Here is a 24,518-nt window from a genome sequence, read left to right as displayed (position 1 = left end):
ACAAACTCATAAACAGACAACAGAAGAGTGGTTGCAAAGGGGAAGGGGGTGGGGGGAGGATAAAGAAAGTAAACGGGGGTCAAATTTATGGTGACAAAAGGAGACTAGATTGGGTGGTGAGCACACAATGCAATATATTATAGTTTATACACTTGGAACTTATATGTTACTGAGTAGTGTCGCCCCAATAAATTTAATTTTAAAATACCAACACATATTATTGCTGCGATAAATGAAGTAATGCATGGGAGGTCAGTAAATGTTAGCTCTTATTTGCAATGTCTTGAATTTAGCTATGATCCTTTGGTTTGGGGGTTTTATTGGTCCTGGGGAGAGCATGACCTGTTCATCTACAATAAGAAAGAACATATACCTTTTTTTTTTAATGTCCAAGTCTGTAGATCATTGATTCTCAAAATATAGTGTGGGGATTCCTGCAGATCCCCAAGACCTAAGACCCCAAGACCCAAGTTCTTAAGGTCAAAACTATTTTTTTCCAGTTTATTGAGAAATAATTGATATGCATCACTGTATAAGTTTAAGACATATAGCATGATGGTTTAATTTATATTATGAAATGATCACACGACAGGTTTAGCTGACATCCATCTTCTCATATAGATACAATAAAAAGAAAAGAATAAAGAAAAAAATTTTTTTCTCTTCATAAGAAGAACTTTTAGGATTTACTTTCTTAACAACTTCCCTATATATCATACAGCAGTGTTAGCTATAGCAAAACTATTTTTGTAATACTAAAATGTTACTGGTCTTTTTCCCTCTCATTCTTTCGTGAGTACACAGTGGAATTTTCCAGAGGCTGCATGCTATGTGGTGTCATCACTTTTAACAGTTAATGGAATGTGTGCTTGTACATTCTTATGTTGTTTATATTCTTTGGTTATCATTTCTAATACAGTAAATAGCAATAGTTATAACCATGTAAATAAATCTCTTTGGGGTGCTCAATAATTTTTAAGAGTTTAAAGGATCTTGTGACCAAAAACTTTGCGAACTTCTGCAAATTATTTCAAGTCAAAGTTGCCCTCCCCCTCACCCCATTTCAAAATCTGTGAGGCAAAAATACCAAACTCGTTCTTAAGTGTGAGACTCTGCCTCACAAAGTTAGGCCCCAGGAGCTGCTCTGTCTACATTTTGTCATTGTGTGTTTCAGGCTGGCTGGCTCCGATTTGCCTGGCGAGGAGTGGCTCTTGGATTTTGAGAAGCACGGCTATCGCCATTCCATGATTAGAAGAGTCAAGAGGTTCCTGAGTGCTCATGAACACCCCTCCAGCCCCAGGAGCAGAAGCTATGGGAGGCAGGCCAGTGACAGCTCCATGTTCTTCCCTCAGAGCGACCTCAGCCCAGCCAAGGATTTCCTGGACGTGCCCTTCAGAGGCCCCCACCGGGCCTCAGCCTCCCGGAAGCAATTCTGCTCCCCAGAGGGGAGCGCCAAGCTGCACGCCAGCCTGGGAGAACTGTCCACAATCCGGGAGACCAGCCGGACAAGCACGTTACAGAGCCTGAGCCCATCATCCAGTATGAGGGCCTCCCCCACCAAAATGCCTCAGGTCCCTGAGGTTCTCATCACAGCACCAGGGCCCACTTCCGATGACCACCACCACGACTCCACTGCCTCCATCCAGAGCTCTGAGTTCACCGGGGTTCAGCCAAGCAGCCCTGGGCGGCAGGAGGACCCTGCGGGGCTGGTCCTGTCCCCCTCAGAGAAGGGGACACCCCCTCGGAGCCCCAGTCCCCAGACTGTTTCAGCCAAAGCCGAGAGAAACATCTTCAGGTTTGCCCCTGAGGTAGACCCTGATGAGAATGACATGTTCCCGAAATGGTGGAGCCTCCCAGGGTTCCTGGAGTCCAGCCACACCTCCCTGGCAGGCCTATGTCCGGAGCCCGTGAACCCTGAGCCGGATCTTTTACTTGACACGGAAACATCCTCAGAGACCAGTGGAATCAACTTTGTGGCTGGCTCTCAACTCTCTCCCGATGTGCTGTATCTAATGGAAAACCTGGACACCAAGGAAACAGATATCATAGACTTTAACAATGAGCAAACAGAGGAATCGCCCAAAGGAATGCCGGAGAGTTCTAGGACCTGCTTCTAGTCTAAATTCTTACTTTCCCAAAGTTCAGCATTAGTTCCAGAACATACCCAGGGGGCTGGTCAATTTTTTAAACAATCATACTGTATAAGCTATTTAAAACTCTGAAGGGCATTATGATCCTGACTTTTTGAGAACTAAGAAAATCGAACACATTCACGCATCCATCACAAAGTGACTTTCATGGACATTACACAGACCACAGTGATGTATCTAAACCAAATAAGGAATCATATATATATATATATATATATATATATATATATATATATATATATGACTTATAAATCATAGATTGTTAGCTCTCTGGAAAAGGCCTTGTAGATCACAATTCAATCCCCCAGTTTTACCAATAGGGAGACAAAGGAGTCTCTATTTGTTTCTTTTTTTTCTTTCTTTCTTTTCTTCAATTATAAAGACAGGGAAATGGTTCATATAATGCCTCAAAAGCTGCTTCCTAATTATGATTCTTTGTTTGAGGCTTTGGAACCATTTCACTCCCACTTTCTAAACTACTATTTTCACTTCCCAACTCTTCAGTTTCCTCAGCATCAGAAAGTTCCATCTCTCTCCACTTGCCTTTTTTGACTTTCAGGACTTCATTTTTCTCTTCTCCCCCTTTATTCGCCTGTGCTTTTGTTCTTCTCTTCCTTCTAGTCGTGCTCCTGCTCTCGTGACTCTAAGCTGTCCCACCTTTCATGTTATACTATTTTCTCTTGCCAACTCTGTAATTACTTCCTACCAGCGTTTTCAAAATCTGAGGCCTTGGCAAAGCCTCCTGCAGAAGAACTGAAGCAGTCAACAAACCCAGCTTGACTCACTTCCGGCCTCACAGTGGACGGGTGTGGGAGCGGACGCCATCCCACCATGCCCTCGGCAGCCGTGCCCGGCTCTTTCTGCACTCACTCTTAGGTCTTGGACACAGGAGAAAACTGAAGCCAAGAGGGCATGAAATTTGCATAATCAAATGCTATGTAACCCAAGAATAGCAAGGCTTGAATGTGTTTAACTCGAACGCTTACAGCAAAAATCGACATCAGGTCGCAACGTGGGACCAGTTACTGTGTCTGCCAGGTTGTTTGGGACAAAGTAGGATATTGGAACTGAGAGGTGAAGGGGGTCCAGGATGGCGTGGTGGGGATGGGATGTTGACGGACTCCCTCCAAGGAGCTCTTGAGGTGGCTGTTTGTTGGGGCTCCCAATTTTGTCTGGAAGGCCAAGTCTTGTGAGTACTGCTCTCATTATTTCTGTCACATGATGAAACTTGACCACATATGGCGTAAGAAATAAAGTAACCCTCATAGCTACCATTCATTGAGTGCTCAGTGTTCGAGGTAGCAGCATGTAAAGATCCCAGATGGCCTCACAGGAATCTTAGGAGCTGATATACTATTATGTCCATTTTCAAGATGAAAAAACAGAGGCTTTGGAGAAGTAATGTGATTTGACTATTAATAAAACCATGCAGCCAGGAAGTGGCAGTGCTCAGATTCACACCCAGGTTTATCTGACTCAGGAGCCAGACGCCTAACCGGTGTGCTCCCTCGTTGTGCTGTGCTGTCTGCAAGGCCCTGAACTAGACGGCAGTTTGCCCAGAATTCCAGAGGATGCCCAGGGGAGCCCGCCTTGGAGGCCTCTCTGGGTCTGCCCTGCTGAGGTCCACAAGCATCTTTTGTGAACACACAGGAGGGCGTTGCTCCGCCTTTGGGCCCCAGCCAGGGTCTCCTTCATTTTTCTGAAAGGAGGAAGTTAGAAGGACCCTCTCTTCCTTCCCCCACTCCTCCTGATAAGCAATGTTATAATTAGCATATGTTTACAAGGCCTGGCAGCCTCCAGCCAGGCCACCCCCCCTGCGTGACAGTGATGACCTTTTACTTTAACTGGCTTTTCTCCAAGGACTAAAAGGAAATAATATTGGAAGAAATGTTAAGCACTGATGGTTCCCTATACTGCTTCAGAGTGGTAGCACCTGGGAAGGCACCGATGTTCCCAAAGCATTACACACAAGACACTTCTAAAAGGCAGGAACTTGAACCTTCTCCCAGCCTATTAAAGCTCTTCTTGTGGATGTTTCAACTTAAGTTCCTCTACTGTCTTCTCTTTGGCTTTATCTATTCCTCAAATTCAAATAAGTTGCTACTTATAGCTGCTTTTGAAATATAATCAATTTCTGTTCCTAAATTCAAGGTGATCAATTATACACAAATAGAATCATACATTTTGTGGAGGACTAAGAGAGTGTTCATTTCTCTCTGCTTCTACCCATCCCTTATTCACCTTTGTCCAGAGATTTAATTATTTAATCCAATATTTTGTCAAAATCTGTGGTGGCCTCCTATTTCCTCCTTGCACTGAAAACTGAGTAATGATTTCACTGAGCCCATGTGGTTGAATTCAACTATAAATTCAAACCAGCGACTGTCCGGATCAGATGAAGAAATGCTATTGCTAGCATGAGAGTGTAGCTCACATAAATAGTTAGACAATATTATACCAAATATTACATATATTACAAATATTACATAAGAACTCATGCCAAGAAGCTGCGAGACAATGGAGAGATACCTGACCCAGCTTCAGCCTTTATACATGTCTTACTTAAGACCAAATAAACCATATCTTCTAGAGAAATAATTTGGCATTTTGTTTTTCTAGAGGGATTTCTTTTTAGCACAAAATAGTAACAGTGGGTCGGATTGGTGTATCTCCTCCCCATGGGCCACGCAAACTCATGGACTGTCCCATCTTATGAATTCCCCAGCACTTGTAGAATAACAGGGAATTGGTGAAGTCCTGGATGATGTCACCAGTTGGACTTTTCTTTGCAGACATTCGTGAAACATGAAGCAACTACTGCGTGTCAGGCATTCGGCTAAAGCTGAGTGGGTAGGAGTTTGGCCGCTCAGCACTCCTCAGCCTTCAGCGGGTCCAGGGAATGACAAAATGCCCTCTGAAGTTCAGCCGGTTGGTTTGATTGTATGTTTGTTTGTTTCCTTTCATCCCCAATCCTGTTCACCCTCCCAACGATTTTCATTTGTTTAATGTAAAGCCCTTTGTTGTATACATTCTAACAACATGTGGATCACTGTTTGGTGGGCAAGTGTTTTTAACTTAGGTACATGTAAATAGGTCTCATGTGGGGTTTTTGTTTCCTTTTTCTACTCAGTACAATGTTTTTAAGGTCCTGTCAGGTTGCCCTGTGTACGTCTAATCCATTGCTTCTAACTCTTGAGTACTGTAAGATGTCTTACTTATCTATTCCCCCATTAACCACCCCGTCCACGGTAAGCACCCTCAAACGCGGACCTTTAGGGCCCCATAGGAGAGTCCCTTTGGGGTGTACACCCATGAGCAGCGCTGGGTCACAGGGTCTGAATACGTTCAACCTGACGACATATGACCAGACAGCGCTCCAGAGCAACAGCACTGATTGGCATGTCTCTTGTAACACGTGGCATCTCCACGCCCCCACTCTGCCCCATGCTTGGCATCACCCAGACTTCCAAGTTTTCCATTCTAACAAGTGTAAAGTGACAATTATTTATTATGGCATTTACCTGCCAATTAAACATTACTGATGACTGTAGCATGACATTTATCTGATTTACTAATGACATTAAGCATCCCATCAGATACTTCTTAATTCTGTCAGGACTACTCTTTGTCAAATTCTTTGCCCTTTTATCTAATGGAGCTTCTATAGTTTTTGCTGTTGATTTTCAGGAGTTCCTTCTATACTTTAGAATAATAGGTCCATGTTGGGTTTGGGCATCGCCACAGTCTTTTCGTGTGTGTGTGTGTGTGTGTGTCTGTGTGTGTGTGTGTGTCTGTGTGTGTGTGTGTCTGTGTGTCTGTGTGTGTGTCTGTGTGTGTGTGTGTAAGAAAAGCGTTCATGGTGTATATTGAATGGAAATCCTTAATTCTGATGTAATCAAGTTCATCAGTTTTTTTTGTTTTATGCTTTTGAAGTTTTGGATAAGAAATCCTTCCCCACCACCCCATGTCATGATAGTCTCCCACCTTTTTTCCTATTATCTTTACAATGTTAGGTAGGGATCCCGTTTTATTTTTCTCTGTAGAGTAAGCCAGTTTCCCCACAACACTTCCTCCTAAACGACCAGTTTATAAGTCCCACATATTTCTTGCCAATCCGATGCACCGGTATGAAACAAAATAGCACCTGAGAGAACTACAAGGTAGGTGGTATGAATGGAAAACAGAAAACTGCACCCCAACCTCATAAAACTCTAGCTCCGTCCCACTGGATACACTCTTCCTCTAACACGCATCCCCTCTTGTGATCTTTCCACTGGTGATTTTTGCCCCCTTCCAGTGTCTGAAGTGTGCAAATTCTTGTTCCCCCTCTCCCCCACGCAAAAGCCCACTAAAAACAGGCCATTGGTCGATCAGGTGAGCCTCAACTACAAGAGTAAAGCCTGATCCATAAGGAGCTCTTGCGAAAGAAGAAGCAGTGATGGCGTTGCAGCGGTAGCTCAGGATCCGTCAACACTCTAAGGAAGGAAGGCAGGGTCGACTCCAGAGAGCGGAGGCCACCGTCAAACTACACGTAGGGCCTGGGATCAGTAGCACAGGGGGCGTCACACCAGGCGGCCAGCGTCGCTTGTTCTTGCTGGCTGAGATCTGCCCTGGGACCCAGGGACTTCCCCACACTCTGTCTTTACTCTCCTGCCACAGGCTGTGCTCCAAGAGGAGCGGGTGTCGGGTGTTTACTGGCACGCTTGGGACCCTGGCAGATGGTTACAGAAGAGAACCAGTCTTCTCTTTATTCCTCAAAAAACGAAGCTTTCTGAAATGCAGCTTTCTTGATACAAATGGTAAATGTATTATTCATCCACATGGTCATTGGACTCTACAAACTCCAAAGAGAAAAGCACTTTTCAAGATTAGAAAACACTTTCAAACACAGGATCAGTCATGGTTTGTTTTTCTTCCCAGTAAAAATGGATCTCGATTACTTTTATCATTCAAAAATGTGAATACAGGCAAGTTCCCAAATGGCACTTTCAGCTCTCTTCAAGTTTGCCCCTCCTGACCCTGATTCAGAGGCTGTGTGCCCCCTGCCACTCTGCCAAGGAAGAAGGCCCAGGTGTAGCTGCCGGAGGTCAGGTGAGATAATGCCATTCTCATGGCTGTATCGGAAGTAGGGCATATGCTCTCCAGTCCCGGAGGCAGCCACACTCCTTCCACTGGGACGGAAGCTCTGTTCACTGTCTTGTTCAACCAGCATCCCCCGTGCTTAGGACAGTGCCTGATACGTCTCAAAACACATACTAGATGAATGAATGCTTGAAAGAAAGAAAGAATGAACCAAATTACATCTAAACCCAGAGTCAGGAGACCCGAAATCTCAATCCAATATGACCACGACCTTAGCTGGGGGGTCTCAGGCACGTTACGTGAACACTGGACTTCTTTCTCAGCTGTAAAAGGAGTGGTTAGACTAAGTGATTTACGTTCCCTCTCAAATGTTGTTCCAATCACATTTCTGGAGATGTATACGTGGGGGAGGAAGGGAGAGATGGTTATAGTCGCTATTGAGAAAATGGAGCCAAATGGAAGAAAGAAACACAAAAGGGGAGTGGGGGAAGGAAGGGCAGAATGAATGCCTGTGGGGTACTTGGTGTGCTGGTGTTTCATATATCATTTCAATCGATCCTCACAGAGTACTGTTACCCACTGTACAGGAGGAAGTAAAGAAGTTAAATAACTTGCTGAAAGTTTCACAACAGTTAAAATTTCAATCTAGGATTTGAACCCAGACGTCTTATGCTCATTGCCGATTCCACCATTCCACACTGCAATCAAAAAACAATGAACTAGATAAATGTCTAATCACCATGCTGTACACCCAAAACGAACACAAAATAATATTAAACGTCAACTATAATTTAAAAAAATAGTCACAGGGATATAAAGTACAGCACAGGGAATATAGTCAATATTGTAATAACTACGCACAGTGTCAGATGGGTAATAGACTTACTGGGGTTATCACTTGGTGACATATATACATGTCGAGTCACTATGCTGTTTTGTACACTTAAAACTTATTTAGAAATGTAACTAGGATAGGCTAGGAATTCCTGTATGCAGAACACAACAGGTTAGCAGTCGGTCACTAGCACCACTCGGCCAGCTGCACTGATTGAACCTTGGAAGCCTGGTGGGCACCGTGGGAAGCTAACGCTTATTGACTACCTAGTATGTGTCAGGTGCTATGGCAAGTGCTGTACATACATTATCACATTGAATTCTCATAGCAAACTGTGAGGTGTCTCTATGCTTATTTTCCAGATAAACAGGAAACTGAGGTTCCGGGAAGTAAAACAGTGTACTCATGTGGCAGAGCTGATAATTGGCAGAGTTGGGATTCAAAATCAGGTCTGCACATAAACCATGAGGCCAATACATCATCTCCGTGAAGGACAGCCCCACCCTAGAGCCTATTTCTCTATAAACACCTTCCCAGCAGTGACACCTGTGGTCCTCCTGCTCCCTTCCTTCACCCGGAACTTAAACTCTTGGGTTAATATAGGATTGTACTCTGTCGTTAGTCAAAGCTCGTCTGGGTGCCTGAGACAAGTCTGCAGATCCAGGGTTAAGACTTCTCTGTGTCCGTGTGAGGTGTATAGGCGCAACCCTCAGAACGCTGGAATCACATTAAATTGACCTGTATCAATGTAACTACATGAACTTGGCAAAGGAAAGAGAAGCACGTGTGCCCATGCATAAAGAAAAAAACCCCTCCTCACTTCCTCCCTTCCTCGCAGGGAACATATGCCTCCCAGTGAGTGGGAGATGGAAGATGGAAATCCCACTCGATTCCGACGTGCTGCGAGTGACTGGTATTTAAAGGCACAACACTAGAATTTCTCACACTTGGCTCCTACACACAAGCCATGTCAGCTGCAGCTCAGCTGAAAACTCTTCACTGATCTTCAGCATGCAGGCATGTAGCCTTTCTGAAAAAGGTACCTGATTAGTGCCCGACGTGATCCCTTCCTAACAGATTTTCAATGGTAATTTTCACTCTACCGATTTCCTCATTCTGTGCCGAGTGTAGGGGCAAACCCCTGCGTGAGGTCACCGTGGTATGCTCGTTACCCCGGGATTTATGCCGGGGCATTCCAGAAGTACCAGTTTCCATGAAGAGAAAGTATGACAGTAGAAGTAGTTAAAGCAATTTTACTGAATCTGTATTTTTGTCCTTTTTCTACATTAGCAGAATTATGTTTACTAATAAGTCCCTTTACTTAGCATCCTGAGACAAAATTATATGTGTGATTGGTCTGCAGTGGGAAAACTGGTGGCTGCTCTGATTTCCTGACAGCTCTTGCCTAGCCAGGATTCTCCAGTTTACCAAAGTCCCCACCACTCCCTACCCCCTACGCCAGGCCTGCTTCACGCCGTTGGGGCCTCCTTGGCCTTGGTGGGTCTCTGGAGTTTTCAGTTCTTTTACCGAAGCATCACCAGCTCCGTGGAGACTTCAACCACTACGAGATCCCCAAACTGTGCAAAGAGGAAAAGAAGAAGAAGATGCCAAGCTAAAGGCCTCAGCTCATCTTTCTACTTACTGCTAAAACCTCCCAGCAGCCCCAGGCTACCATTCAGACATGTTAAACCTGGCTTCTTTTCTTTCTCTGACCTGCCTGTCTGGGTGAACTGTACAGTCTTAGTATTCTCCCTGGCTCAATGACAGTGTAAATCATTCGAGACGCAGGAACGCCCAGCACTAACCAACCACGCTTGACCAGGCCCCTTTGGCAGCAGACCTTGCAGGGATGTCAGATCCCAGACGCCCCAGGAACAGCATGTCATTTCTATGTTATTCCCACTGGAGTAACTCGAGCCTCTCCACTCAGGTTTGTGTGGCCACAGCTGCTGTTCATAGTACCTGGCAGCCTGGCTGTCTCTCGCCACGGGCAGGGGCAGCCTGGGGCCTGTTATTTCCAGCCATCGACCTCAGGACCCATCCGTCACTCTGAGATCAGCTCCAGAACAAGTGGCACAGAGTGCTGAATAGCAGGGGCAGCTGCACAGAGTGGGGAGATGGAAGGATACACAATTTTTAACAGCCAGCTTCACTCTCCTAAGGAAAGGGTGAGTCAGTAAGTGGAGGAAGAAGAAACAGCTAAGAATTAGGGAACTCTGTTGGTGTGGGAAAGAGATCGCTGGGAAGATCAAACCCGCTCACTACTTGGGAAATAAAATTTCTAAAAGCCATAAGGGACCAGAAGTTGATAAAAGACTGGATGTCAGGAGACACACAAAATAAAAGAGGCAAGAACACGTGTGTTCGTGAGTTCTCTCCCTGCCGGGCACTGGCTTTGTGTGTAGCTAGTACCAATTCCAGAATCTCTTTCCTCAGAATTTACTTCAGGGGACACTCAGAGAGCCTGTGGGAGGAGCCCTGAGGCGTCTGAGCGCAAAGAGTAGAAACCCAGCATCAGAAATGACCCTCACCCTCAGCCGTCCCACCATCATCTGTAGGTTCAATGCCGCCTCCATGCACGGCTTTTGCAAACCCCACTCTGTTGTCATCCCATCAATCACACAGTAAAATCTGGATAGAAACACATCTCCTCACATCCAGAGCTGTCCAGAGTAGGTGGTGACATCTAGAACTTGAAACTGCTGATACACACAATCCCATCCCTCCTGGAATCAGAAAGAGCAGATGGAGTTCCCGTGGGTATCGTGCCGCCCTGCGCCCATGACACGATGCCAGCTAGGACCCAGGAATGCACCTTTCTGAAGCATTTTTCAGCAAACAGTGTGTACTTCTGTTGCTCAGGGGCAAAGGCGATGTAAGACAAATCAACAGTCCCTTGTAGTCCACAGTAATACCAGGGGCGCAGAAGGCAGAGCGAGCTCTTGCTTTTACTTTACATTCAACTCCTAAAACCAAACTTCAGACGTGGCCTAGTCAACCCGTGTCAGGAAGAGAAGTCTCTGAACGGAAAGGGTAAAAGTGTGAGCTTTTGGAATCAGATTGTGCGGGTTCAAATACTGGCTCCACCACGGCTTCTGAAATGTTACTTAACCTTTCCATGACTTGGTTTCCTCACTGATAAAATGAGGATAACAGTAATGCCTAGTACTGTGAGAATTAAATGAGTTAATACATACAAAACTCACAGTACGTTGCCTGTCATATAGTAAGCACTTACTGCTTGCTGTCATTATATCACCATGTTACTGAATAGTACAGTGGTTCTGACCCAGGGCCCTGGGTTCTATCGGGGCACAGATACTTACTAGCTGGGTGACCTCGGGCAAGTTACCTGAGGGGCCTTAGCCTCAGTTTTATCGGCAATAAAATGCATTAATGCCAGTACCTTCCTCATCGGGTTGTTTTAAAAATTAAGTGGAATAGTTACTGGCAAGGAATTAACACTGTATGATGCAAAGTCATGACTAATTGTTAACTATCTTTATTATTAAGTTAATGAGATGGGTCTGACTTTAGAGCAAAAATGATGTTTGAGAATGTTTAATGTTACTTCTGTGAAGGTGTATAAAAATTGCTCTTTTGCTAAGTCAAAGATCTAAGTATGTAATTTCTTAAATAGCCTGCTTTAGACCAATTTGATAAAAACCAGCATACAGCAAACTCCACTTGCAGAAGAAAAGGACAAAGACACGGATGAAAGGGGAGGGGGGGGAAGGCTGAGGGCCGGGATTTCTCAAACTGCCCGTCCGGCCCAGCCTGCCTCCAGGTCACAACATTTCAGCCTGTTGAGCTTGAAAAGCCCCAGATCAGACCTTCCAGTTTCAGCCATCTAAAACCAAGACTCTAAGCAATGTTCTCAGATGCACTTGAAATTTTCTCTGGGGGAGGAGATTTGGGACATAAGCGGGGCTGTATGGTAATCACGGCCACCCCGAGGGTGTGGGGGGGCCCTGCCTATGTAAACAATTAGAGTCACCCCAAATCAGCGTGTCATTTCTGGAGGCCCAATCTCTCATAAAACAAAACAGGAAGAAGAAGAAGAAGAAGAGGAAGAGGAGGAGGAGGAGGAGGAGGAGGAAGAGGAGGAGGAGGGGAGGGGAAGGGGGAGAAGCAGAAGGAGAAGGGGTGGGGGAGGGAGAGCGAGAGGGGGAAGACAAAAAAGCCACACTGGCTCCCAGGAGGGGTTCGCTCACCACACAGGCCCCTCCTAGAACCAGGGCCTGACAGGCTGAGGGACAACCCAGGAGCCTCAGGACCCCCGGCTGGGACGGCACCTCCAGTCCCCACCAGTTCCAGCACCAGGGAGGGACCTGAACATGAGAAACTGCGGAGGAAGGTGCTCCAAAGCATGGAGGGGGTTGGCGCCAGGGGTCCTATGTCCCTTGGTCAAAGGTGATAAAGGGAAAGATAAAAGAAGGACGCATGGGGTGGAGCGGGAGGAAAGGGGAAAGGCAAACATGGGGAGAGATGCCTACATATCTTCAGGGCCGTTCAGTAATCCCAGTGCCATGGGTGGCCGCCTCCTAAATTCTGGACAGAAGGCCCGAACACCTGCCTGTAACCCACGGGTGTTACCAGATTGGGACTGAGGGCAGCCCAGTCACATACACTTTATTTCTTAAAACTTTTGTTAACATTTAAAATCGCTTCCAAATAGGTTGTTTACCGAAGAGAGAATCCAAGAAATGGGCAGCCTTCTCCACATTCAGGACCAGCCTCAGACAGTTGAAAAATGCTGCTTCTACATAAGCTGCCAAGACACACACACACACACACACACACACACACACACACACACACACACGCCACATCTTTCCTTGAGACCAAATCTTGCCAAACCAAGAACCAAACTGTTCTTTGCATCTCGTGATCTTCAGACTCCTTATCATCCTCATCTTTCTGTACTGGGAGCGTCATAATTTCTCAATGGCCCTATTCAAATGTGTATCCAGAAGCAACCACAATACTCCCCATGTCTTTTCGTGGCTCTTTTTCCCACCAGTGTACAAGAAAGCAGCACAATCAGCTTCCTTGTTACAGACACACAACTTCTACTATGTAGCCCCAGGATGAGGGATCACGCCTGTTCTCTCACTGCCGCACCCCCGAGATCAGTCTGCTGTCCCACACTGGAGTATTTGTTTAACAAATGACATTTTGAGAGTAGGGGCTTATTTTTTGCTTTGTTTTAGTTGTAGTAGCTAGTGGTGGTCATGGTTCTTACTAGTCAGGAGGAACAGTTTTATTTTGGGTGTATTAAACCCCATGCGAGTAGACATATCAAATAGACAACTTGTGATGCAGACAAGTCGGGGCTTGGAGAGGTCAGGGCTGGGGAGAGACCACGGAGTCACCAGCTCACAGAGAATGAAGCCACGTCACAGCATGAACTCGCCTAGGAATTCAGCTAATCCAGGACCTCACCCTTTCCCCACCTGGCCTCCCAGAGCCAGCGACCAGCGGCACAGAGAACACGGGCCTCTCCTGTGCCCCCACACGTCACCCAGGCAGCAGAGACGTCCGGTTCCCTTCCCTTCCCCTTCTCCATGTCCACCATTCCCGGGAGAGTCCCCCTCCCACACTGAGGGGAGAATGCGGGTGCTCTTTGCGCACGGGAACTCCAGAGAAAAGCTCTGCATAGAATCTGCACTCCTGGGAGGGGCAAGGTCGGCTTCTACTACTGCTAGAGAGTCAGCCACGGCCAGCTCCGAAGCTGGTTTCTTTCTCGGCACGGGGCTGGGAGCTTAGAGGTCAGCAAGCAAGGAAGGCCATCTCTGCGCTTTCTCCCCACATCCGTCTTCCTAGGGGAGGCGCACGAGCTGGGAATCCTGGTGTCCCGGGAACGTGGCCTCCCTGGGCCAGGAGTGCCCTCTGGTGGCCATGACAACACTGACGCTCACAAGGAGAACACCGTCCCCTAGTTGGTCCAGAGATCAGAAGAGCACTTACCAGGAGCATTTATCAGGAGCCGGACTGGTAATAAAATTTCTCGCGTGTTATCCCAATGGCTGCTCATCCTCACCCTATCACGTCCCGCTGTTCTACTGCTTTCCCCATTTTACAAATGAGGAAACGGAGCAGAGCAGTCAGGTGACTTACTTGAAATCACAAAGGGGAGAGGCTGGTCCTCTATCCTCTTCTAACTCCTCGAGATAGACATAAGCCATTTCAAAAGGAAAGGCGGAATTTAAATATATACGTTTTTCATTATAAAGTAAACCCTTTGGGAAAATTGCCCATTATCAAAACCACGGTTAGCATTTTAACATATTTTTTTCCCTCTCCTTTTCATCTTTGCTTTTTTTCATAACTGTAATCCAGGTATCATAAAAATTCTTCATTAATGAACACTCTTAAAGATTTTTTTTTCCTTTGAGAATTTTCTATTCTTAGATGTGATTTGCACATTTTTTTATGGTCAGAGCAACCGGTCTTTGCTGGGACATCCGGGAAGAGTGTGACCCAGAGTTCCAAGCCAGACTCTGTACTGTCCCAGCCTGCCTGGGCTGCTTCCCACAGAGCCAGCGCTGCTATGGAGACTGGGTGTGGACATGACACCTCAGGACAGGTCACAGGGCCAGTTCCAGTGCACTGCCCACAGGGCAGGTGTCCCAGAGGGAACATTTGGGAGGCTGACTCACTTCCAGCAGAGGTTAGCAGAGGCTCAGAGCGTGGAAAGCCCCAGGGCAGCCATCCACAGCGCCTAGGATTCTTGGGAAGTTTTCCTCTGGCCGCCAGAGGGACTGGCTGTGTGGCAGCCCTCTCCATAATCTGTCTCACTTTTCTGCACTATTTCCTGGAAGAGTGCCTCCCTCTGCCAGAAGCTTCTGTCCCTCTACCTTAACACTCCCCACCCATGCAGTCCCTGTGGGGCTGTGGCCTCTGGAGTTAGACTCCCAACTCTCCACTTACTAGCTCAGGGACCTGGGCAGCACTTAACCTCTCAGACCTGTTTTCTCATCTGCAAAGTGAGTATAATAATCGTTCGTACTCAGAGTTGTTAGGAGAGGTAAACGGACATTTAGCTAAGTACTGAACACATAGTAAGAGCTCAATAAATGGTGGCTGTTGTTCTAGAAAGCTTCTCCATGTAGATGGCTTGTGCAGAAAGGTGCAGAGCAGCCGTCTGTGCAGCGGGTAGCTGGAAGCCACATGGAAACAACTCGTCACTAGCCTGGAATGTCCAAATTTCTGCACCCTCTTAGTTCTGTGCTGGGGTGAGAAGGGGACAGGGAGCCTGCCTGAGTCCTTTCCTGCTCCTCACCTCTCTCCCCTCTTCCCTGGGCCATGTCCCAAGAATACAGGAAGGTCTATGTCAGAAGGTAATACTCACATTATGTAAAGACTCAAACTGAAGCAATACGATGCCAGCCATGGGGCTGAAACCGTTCTGGGAGCCTCCTGTTGCACCACAGGTTACCAGCTTATTTTCTGGATTGTGGGGAGATCAGGGGTGCCAGGAGAGGGGCCGGGGAAGCTGGAGCAATGAGGAGAATACTCAGCAGGCTCTGGGCAAGGGTTTTTGTTTTTTTACCAACTGGTATGGAAGTATGTTGACATTTTAACAACCAGTATGGCCAAACCACCATGTATCTACTGATTTATCCCCAGTTGAGACCCTGAGAAAGTCACTGTGGGACCCTCATGAAGAATCCAAGGGGCCACAGAATGGACTAAGCCCATTTGGGGTTCATGCTCTGCTTGCAGTGTGAGTTGGGGTGAAGGGCTTTAGTGCCCAGGAGGCTACTTGAGTGTTAAAACACCCCTATCCGCGTCATTCCGTACTGCATCCCTTGCTGACGCAAGAGGAGGAAGGGACCCAGACGTTGCATGATCCCAAGTTAAACACCACGGTGAATTCCTGAGGTGACTGTCAGTGCTGACAACCCCACAGTACTGGGCCCGGGAGAAGAATCCACACACTCAGTGTTCCAGCCTAGCACCAGCCCCTCATGCCCATTCATTCATTCATTCATTCATTCCACTATTTGTTAGCCCATAGTAGGTGCCAGGTGCTGTCTGATGGGCTGGGCATACGACCATGAGGGCACCAACAGGGTTTCTGCACTCATGGGGCTCAGCCTAGTAGAGAAGCTAGACATAAAATTACAATAAAGGGGGTAAGAGCTACGATGGGATAAGGCCGGGTGCTAAGAGAGCAAAGGCAGGCACCTAATCCAAGAGTCTCATTGCAGGAAGTGATGTGTAAGCCGAGAACTGAAGGCTGAGTGGAAGCTGGCGGACGAAGAGGTGGAAGAAGTGGAGCAGCGCGTGCAAAGGCCAAAAACTGGCAGAGTAATGCGAAGAACAAAACAATTGGCCAGAACTTCAGCATAATCATCTCGATGTGCCAAGTTTGGAAGGCAATTAGTACTAACACACAGGCCTGGCTTCTTACCTAATCAGAGAATGGTTTGCAAAGACTATAATCCTGTAAATCTCAATGTCCAAGCCCAAAGTACAGGTTGGGAGGGAGAACAGATTAGGAGGCTAAGGGATCACAAGGGGCTAAGTGTTGGACTTTGATATCACATAAACACAAGTTCAAGTCCCAACTGTACTTCTCTGAGCTGGGTGACCTGGGGTACGTCAATTCAGCCTGGGCTGTAATTTCCTCATCTGAAAATGGAGAGTAAGGCTGGTATCTACTCTGTAGGACAAATGAGACAGTAAATAAGGTCCTCAGCATGGGGCATGGCCTGGGTTCAACTTTTATTGTTAACAATAAGTTTATGGAATCCAACTCCAACCCAAACATCATTTTGTGCCCAAGAATTTCAAGTGTTTTTTAGAACCAAAACCCAACCTACTCCAACCATCACAGCTAATGTGTCCTGAGAGTTTACGTATGCTGGTCCTCTCCCTCATGCCGTACGTGGGTTAGGTTATTTAATCCTCACGACAACCTAGTCATGGAGGTACTACTGTTTTCTAGGTTTCACAAACTAGGAAACCAAGACAGAGGGGTTTAGTGACTTGCCACAGGTCATCAAAAGCTAAGAGGAAGCAAAAAATAGTCTTCAAAAATCCTGAACACTGACAACACCAAATGCTGGCGAGGATATGGAGAAACAGGAACTCCTCCCATTCATTGCTGCTGGGAATGCAAAATGGTACAGTCACTTTGGAAGATTTTTTATTTTTTTTTTACAAAACTAAGCATTTTTTTCCCATATGATTCAGCAATCATTCTCCTTGGTATTTGCCTAAAGGAGCTAAAAACTTATGTCCACACAAAACACTACACACAGATATTTATAGCAGCTTTGTTCATAGTTGCCAAAACTTGAAAGCAACCAAGATGTCCATCAGTAGGTGACTGGATAAACTGTGGTACATCCAGACAATGGAATATTATTCAGTGCTATAAAGACATTAGCAACTGTGTTTTCCCGAAAATAAGACCTATCCAAAAAATAAGCCCCAGTTAAGATCGCCAGCCAGACGGACGCATTTAGTATGTTGTGATGATGTGCCAGAAGAAGATGACATGACTGTATTTGAACAAATGTAGATTGTTGTACATGAAAAAATAAGACATCCCTTGAAAATACACCCTAATATGTCTTTCGGAGCAAAAATTAATATAAGACCCGGTCTTATTTTTGGGGAAACACGGTATTAAGCCCTGAAAAAACATGGAAGAATCTTAAGTTACTAAATGAAAGGAGCTATAATTTACTATATTACTAAGTGAAAGGAGCCAATCTGAAAAGGCTACATACATACTGTATGATTCAAATCTCATGACATTCTGGAAAAAGAAAACTATGGAGACAGTAAACAGATCAGTAGTTGCCTGTTAGGGGAGAGGGAGAGATGATTAGGCAGAGTGCAGGGGATTTTTAAGGCAGTGAGACTACTCTGTATAATACCACAATAGTAGATACGTGTCATTACACATTTGTCCAAACTCATAGAACGTACAGGAATGAACCTCAAGGTAAACCATGGATTTGGGGAGATAATAATGTGTCAGTGTAGGTTCGATTATAACAGATACCACAGTGGGGAAAGTCGTAGGGGGAGGGAGCAGCGGATTCATGGGAACTCTCTGTACTTTCTGCTCAATTTTTCTGTGAACATAAAACTGCTCTAAAAGAATGGTTTATTAATTTACACACACACACACACACACACACACACACACACACACAGGCTTTAAACATAGGAAGTTTGGCTCCAGAGCACACCCCTTTAACGACTATGTTTTACTATCCCCCCACTTCTAATGGGAGGAAAAATCCAACTTTTGACAGAAGTAAAAAAGAAAAAATATGTACATGTAAAGTGAAACAAGGAGATTACTGGATTTGGAATGTGCTTACAGTTCAGGTTTCCAACCCTTTCTAATCCTTCCTAGAAGCCAGACAAGGCTTCGAGGCTGATGAAGCCACCTCCTGCCTCACGTGTAGTATTTGATGAAAAGCATTTGACATGGGGCATGAGGGCACCATCCCTAGGTCCTCTGGTCAGGAAAACAGCTGTGAGTAACCCGGGGCAGAAAGCTTTATCAGCTGGTCTGTCCCAAAGTTGCAAGGTCAGTAAAAAGCTGCTCTGCCTCTAACTGTCCTATTTTTAGAGAAAGGCATTCTTTCCAGGGCTCTGCTTCTGACAAAGAAGCCAGCTCTGCCCCAAGGCACAGCCTGTGAACAACAAGCCACTGCCACTCGTTTGCCTGACTTAGGGCTCATTTTCTGTGGGTTTGTTGCCCACCATCCAAAGTTTTGACCAAAGGATCTGTAAAATGTTAGATCATTCCCCAGCTGGTGGAACCTGGTGTGATAATTGCTTTGTGCCCACGAAGGAGGACACTAGACAGTGTCCTGCTCAAACCATAGCATCTTGCCATTCAAGATCAGTAAAGAATAGCATTCAAGGTCAGTAAAAAGCCGTTTCTCTTTTAAGGAAGCAAATATCTGTATGGGAGACCACAGGATTAAGCTACGTTTTACTACATCATGATGGGAGGAGGAGTTGAGGTAGTGAACCAAAGGGACGTGGAGAAGCCCAGTCAGCTTTACCCCCTCTCAACACCAAACAGGAAACCAGATAGGGCCCAGAAATTGAGACAAACAGCCCCAGAGCTCAACTCACTTGAGCGTCTATAAGCACTCCCTGGGATCAGCTCAGCCCACTAGCTAATAATAACACTAGTAACAAAAGGACAATAATATCAACTATTTTTCAAGCACCTTCTGTGGGCAAGATACTTGAAGCAACCATCTTACTGACCTCAAGGAAACCCCATGCGGTGGGTGTTATTATTGCAATTTTGCAGGTAAGTGAGGCTCAGAGAAATAATTTCACTTACCCTAGTCAATGGCAGAGCTGATATGCGAATTCAAACTTCTCTGACTCCAAAGACCAGGCACTGTCTTTCCATTTGTCATGCTGGCCCCTCTAGGTGTCTGGGAAGGCTGGGTCAAGGTCTTTGCCAACTTAGTGTTCTAGATTTTAAACTAAAACAAAACAATGTTTTTCTCAAGCACAGCCCACCAGTCCATTCGCCCCTAACACACATTTGCAGCTGAGTGACACAAGATATTTGGTGACACCAGTCATGCAGTGGGAAGGTCTCCACTGCCAAACGTGCTAGGAACCCTCGGGACCACCTGGTCCACCCCTCTTGTCTCCAGATGAGGAAAAGGCAAGCATGGGAAGTTAAATAACCGGCACAAGCTCACACTGCAATCAGAGAAATTCAAACACAGACCTTCAGAGTCCAAGTCTGGGAACCTTCCCACAACACCACCCCACGCCATCAATATGACTCGGTCTGGGCAGGATTCAGCGAAGTGTTCAACTGAGCCCTACTATTGGAAAGACACCTATGATAGGGCAATACTGAACGAATGCCACTCTAGTCACAAAACCAAATGGGAGAAACTCTCCAACAAAAGAAAAACACAGCACGACCTGGATCTCTGGGGAGTCCACGTGGGTTTGTGGCCTTTCAGAGCCAGATGTGCCCCGACCCCTGATCTACTCACGTAATCACATAACTGCTCTTTTGTCATTCTCTCCTATAAATACACTTCCTGAGAAAAGCATCACAGTTATGTACGAGCAAAAACTTACAGTTGGTGGTGTTTCATGAACGTCTCTGGGGTCCTTGCTTCTCCAGGAAGATGCCTGCTGGACTTAACTTGGATCAAAGAAATCCTAAAAAGAGAAAGAGGGGAGAATGAGTGAGTGTGTGGTGTCAGTCCCATCTGTTTCAATTCATCTCATTCCAATGTCAGCTCAGCAGCAGTGGGGGTGAGAGGCGACAGTCAAGGAGAGATGTTGTCACAAGCTCCAGCAGTGCCAAGGTTCCCTTACTTACCTCTTCATGCCACGAGGATCTGAAGGCACGTCAGAGCTGCCAAGATCAGCTTCTTTGTTTTTGTTCAGTAGCCGCTCACCGCTCACCAGGCTCTTTGATGGCTCATAGTTCCTGGAGTTGTGAGTTTGCGCCATCACTTCCAGGAGGTTCTAAGTTGGCAGCAAAGTTAATGATGTGGCTGGAGCTGACCACAGCCCTGGGCAAATACTGACACTCTTTAAAGACGGGAGGTGGTACCAAGCAAGTATTGGTAAGAGAGTAAGTTTGCAGTGAGAGGGGAAAAGTTGACATGATTTAAGCTTCTCCTCTGTTCTGGGTATTTACTGCCATTTAATCCTCCCAGTGACATTGTTATTATCTCCATTTGACAAATGTAGAAAGACTTTCCAGGAGTTCAGCAATGACGCAAGGAGAACTGACTCTGGGTGGAGAACATACAATGCAGTCTATAGATGATGTATTATATAGAATTGTACACTTGAACCCTATGTAATTTTACTAACCAATGTCACCCCAACAAATGTAATAAAATTTTTTAATTATAAAAAAAAAAAGTTCAGCAACCTCTCCAAGGCCATAGGAAGGAGATGGCAGAGCTAAAATACCACTCCAGGTCCACCTAATTGCCACCCCACACACACCCGATGTCCCCGTGGCCGGTTTCCTACCTATCCTTCCTTCCGTCCTTACTGACAGAACCTTGGTCCCACTCAGGCATCAATGTGCCCGGCTCTAAGGGGCCCCAGAGTTTAGCAGTGTCTACTGTCCTGCAAAACCACCTCGAGCTACTAGGCCTATGCCTGAGCTACATATCGCTCAGAATTTGTTACCTCATAGAAACCGTCTGCCATGCAGCAGTCAGTAAGACTGCAGTGATTGTACTATCGCTGTACTCCTGTTGTTCTATGTGGTACACGAACTCTTGTGGATTAACCTGGGACACCACCATGTACAGCATTGTTTCTACTGGAAAATGCATTATAAGATCTACCTGCCCCCTACCAAACCTCCCCCCCAAAAGCCCAACAATTTACAAGAGACTTCATGAGTCCTTTATAAGGTTTATAGCCAATTCAAATTTCACAGGTCCAGATCCAAAGCTGCATTCATATTATGAACCCTTTATTTATCCGGAAGATCTGGGAATATCCAGAATGTCAAAGCAAATTCCTGAAAGTATAGTTAAATATGAGGTACCGTGTTTTCCCGAAAATAAGACCTAGCCGGAAAATGAGCTCTAATGCATCTTTTGGAGCAAAAATTAATATAAGACCGAGTCTTATTTTACTATAAGACTGAGAATATAATATAATATAATATAATATAATATAATATAATATAATATAATATAATATAATATAATATAATATAATATAATATATATCATAAATATAATATATAATTAATATAATATGATATGACATGATATGATATGACATGACATGATATGATATGATATGATATGATATGATATGATATGATATGATATGATACCGAGTCTTATATTAATTTTTGCTCCAAAAGACGCATTAGAGCTGATTGGCTAGGTCTTATTTTCAGGGAAACACAGTATTTCTATACTATTCTACCCCACTTCATGTAATTGAAAGAAAATTTTCCCTACAACTGAAAAAAATGTATCACCCATCAAGATGATAAAATACTAGCTGTTGTACCCACTTTATGACTATAATTTGCATATCCCTAGAAGAGGACTGGCTGGCACTAGGATAGCCCAGGGTTTCTCAGCCTCGGCACCACTGACATTTTGGGCCGTATGATTTATTGTGGGGTCTGCCCTGGGCACTGTAGAAAGATAGCAGCGTCCCAGCCCTACCCACTACATGCCAGGAGCTCTCTCAGTGTGACAACCGGAAATGTCTTCAGACATTGCCAAATGTCTCCTGGAGGGCAAGACCATCACTAGTTAAGAACCACTGATAAAAGCTGATAAATTAGAAGGACCTATTTACTTACAGGGCTGCATTAATCCTGACAGAGCCATGGAACACTCCAATGAAGTAATTAAGTATCGATCTGTGCTCCGATGGTCACTGAAATGGACTTCGGCTGTAATCAAGGACAAAACCTATTATTATCCCGGCCATCAAGAAACCCAGCTTCAGAAAGGACATCCCCTCATTGCTGGTTCCTAGCAGTGAGGCAGAATCCCCTCCAGGCCTTCTCCCGAAGTTGGTTTCTTTCACTCACATGCAGGCTGTAAAAAGACTGCGTTTCCCAGTTCCGATCACTTCTCCCCTGGCTGATAAACTCCTTCGGGGTTCATGTTTCATTTCACTGCTCACTTTTGAAGCCCCTCTTCTCAGAATAGTTGTCTTCGCACAGGGGTTGCTATTGAACAGATTCCAGGAGTTCAACACTGAAAGAGAATCTAATTAACTTCACAGAATATTTTGGGAGACTTCTCTGGAATCCAGCTTTGGACATGTCCACAGAGCAGGCTCAGCCCATTTCATAGTTGTAGTGTGAAATCTCAAGGGAAATCCTGTTTCCACCCTGGCAGTGTGCTCTGGAAAGTACAGAATTAGAGTTGATCCTGCAGGTTACCAGCAAATGTGAGTTCCTTTCTGGGTTCTTTTAACCCTATATACAGAGGGTGCCAAAAAAATGTGTACACATTTTTAAAAAGGAAAAATAACTATTAAAATTGTAATACCAATAACAAAAGATAAATACAAGTCACGTCTGACTTCTGCAATTACAAGAGGTGCTCAAAGTGGTTACCATCAGCGTCCAGACACTTCTGATTACCGCGAACTACTGCTTGAGCAACGCTGACCAAAGTGTCCACTTGTATACATTTTTTGGTGCCCCCGTTATGTATTTGTATATAAATATATAAATTCTGAGTCTTTCTCAGAACCTCTCACTTACCTCAATGATAATCAGTAGCAGAAAAAAAAAGTATTTACGCATAACTGTATATTAAGTCACGGGCCACAAGCAATTTGAGTTTACATTATCAAACAGAGTAATATATCAGGTTCATTCATTCATTCATCCAAATGCTCCAGAGAGCAGGGGGTTTTGTCCATGGTTTACCATTTATTTGTTGAATAAATGAATGCCCACTTTGTTTGAGGTGCTGTCATTAGTGGTAAGAATACAGCAGTACACAGGACTGGCACAGGCCCTAGCCTCAGCGGGTTAACTGTCCACCAGGGGAGCAAGAGAACAAAGAAATAAATCAGAAAACCACAAATTGTGGAAAGCTAAAATGGAGAGAAAGTAGGAAGTGGAGGCAGCCTCGCTTAAATAGGACAATCAGGGAGACCCTCTGAGGAAACGCCCATCAAGCTGAGGCTTGAAGATGAGGAACTGACCTGAGAAGATTTCCAGGGGACCACACACCAGCACCACCACCTGTTGCTTCAAGAGGACATTTCAGAGCTGAAGGGAAAAAAGACTTTAGCACAAAGGCCCTGAGACTTAATTGTTTGTATCGATCAGTAAAAAGAAGGTGTTCCCATCACAACTATAAACCATAACCTTGGGTGATAAAAATCTAAGAAGACCCTGAAGTACTAATGGTGTTGGAGGTGATAGAAAAAGAAAAAGCTTTATCCCTGGGCCTAAGCCTGGACTTACTCCCAAACGTATGAATTTTATGACCATGTGCTTAGAAGTATTTTTTATTTAGGGCAAAAGAACTTTATGGTTAAAATACCACCCAGAAAAGTAACTCTATTATTGTGGATTATTCTTTATCCGAAACTATCTACCCCTACTCCCCTTTTCCCAATGAAACACTTTGTATTGTCTGTCACATTATAAATACATTATTAAGTACAACCATATATATATATATATATACACACACACAACTCAAGGTTTGTACACAAAGTACTATCTGTAGAAGTACTGACGGGATAATAAATCTATGTTCTTTCTTATATTCAGTGCTGTCTTTAAGTATTTAAAAAATAATTTTACGGATACAAATCAGTGCCTACTTCAATAGCCAGTGAGCATCAGCTCATTTAGTTCTGCTGCTGATGACCTATCAGGTGCTGAGGACCTATCAGGTGCCAGGCATTGAAGTCAAGACCCACAGACCCAACGGGGAGTGAGTTCCCGCAGA

At 45.1% G+C, this 24,518-nt stretch overlaps 1 protein-coding gene and 1 long non-coding RNA gene across 3 annotated transcripts in view; one reads left to right on the top strand and one right to left on the bottom strand.

The window, feature by feature from the left end:
- Nucleotides 1-3,424, top strand: part of BEST3 (bestrophin 3) — a 51,473-nt gene extending 48,049 nt beyond the window's left edge. Inside the window, exon 10 of one of the 2 annotated variants that reach the window (XM_019748953.3) lies at nt 1,175-3,424. In XM_019748953.3, the coding sequence (XP_019604512.2) occupies nt 1,175-2,117 (943 nt within the window). In that variant the 3' untranslated portion in view covers nt 2,118-3,424. The remainder of the gene's footprint in view (nt 1-1,174) is intronic. The other variant, XM_019748956.3, reaches the window with a different exon arrangement.
- Nucleotides 3,425-19,368: 15,944 nt separating this feature from the next.
- Nucleotides 19,369-20,961, bottom strand: LOC148759087 (uncharacterized). The gene is made up of 3 exons (XR_016022224.1): nt 20,417-20,961; nt 20,170-20,253; nt 19,369-19,550 (listed from the first exon to the last, which is right to left on the bottom strand). It is a non-coding gene; the product is annotated as an uncharacterized LOC148759087 (long non-coding RNA).
- Between the last annotated feature and the right edge of the window lie 3,557 nt (nt 20,962-24,518).

This window comes from Rhinolophus sinicus, chromosome 1 (genome assembly GCF_057876585.1).
Source record: "Rhinolophus sinicus isolate RSI-liver-muscle chromosome 1, RSI-T2T, whole genome shotgun sequence".
Taxonomy (NCBI): domain Eukaryota; kingdom Metazoa; phylum Chordata; class Mammalia; order Chiroptera; family Rhinolophidae; genus Rhinolophus; species Rhinolophus sinicus.
The sequence above is the reverse complement of the archived record's forward strand: the minus strand, read 5'-3'. Positions and strand labels throughout refer to the sequence as shown.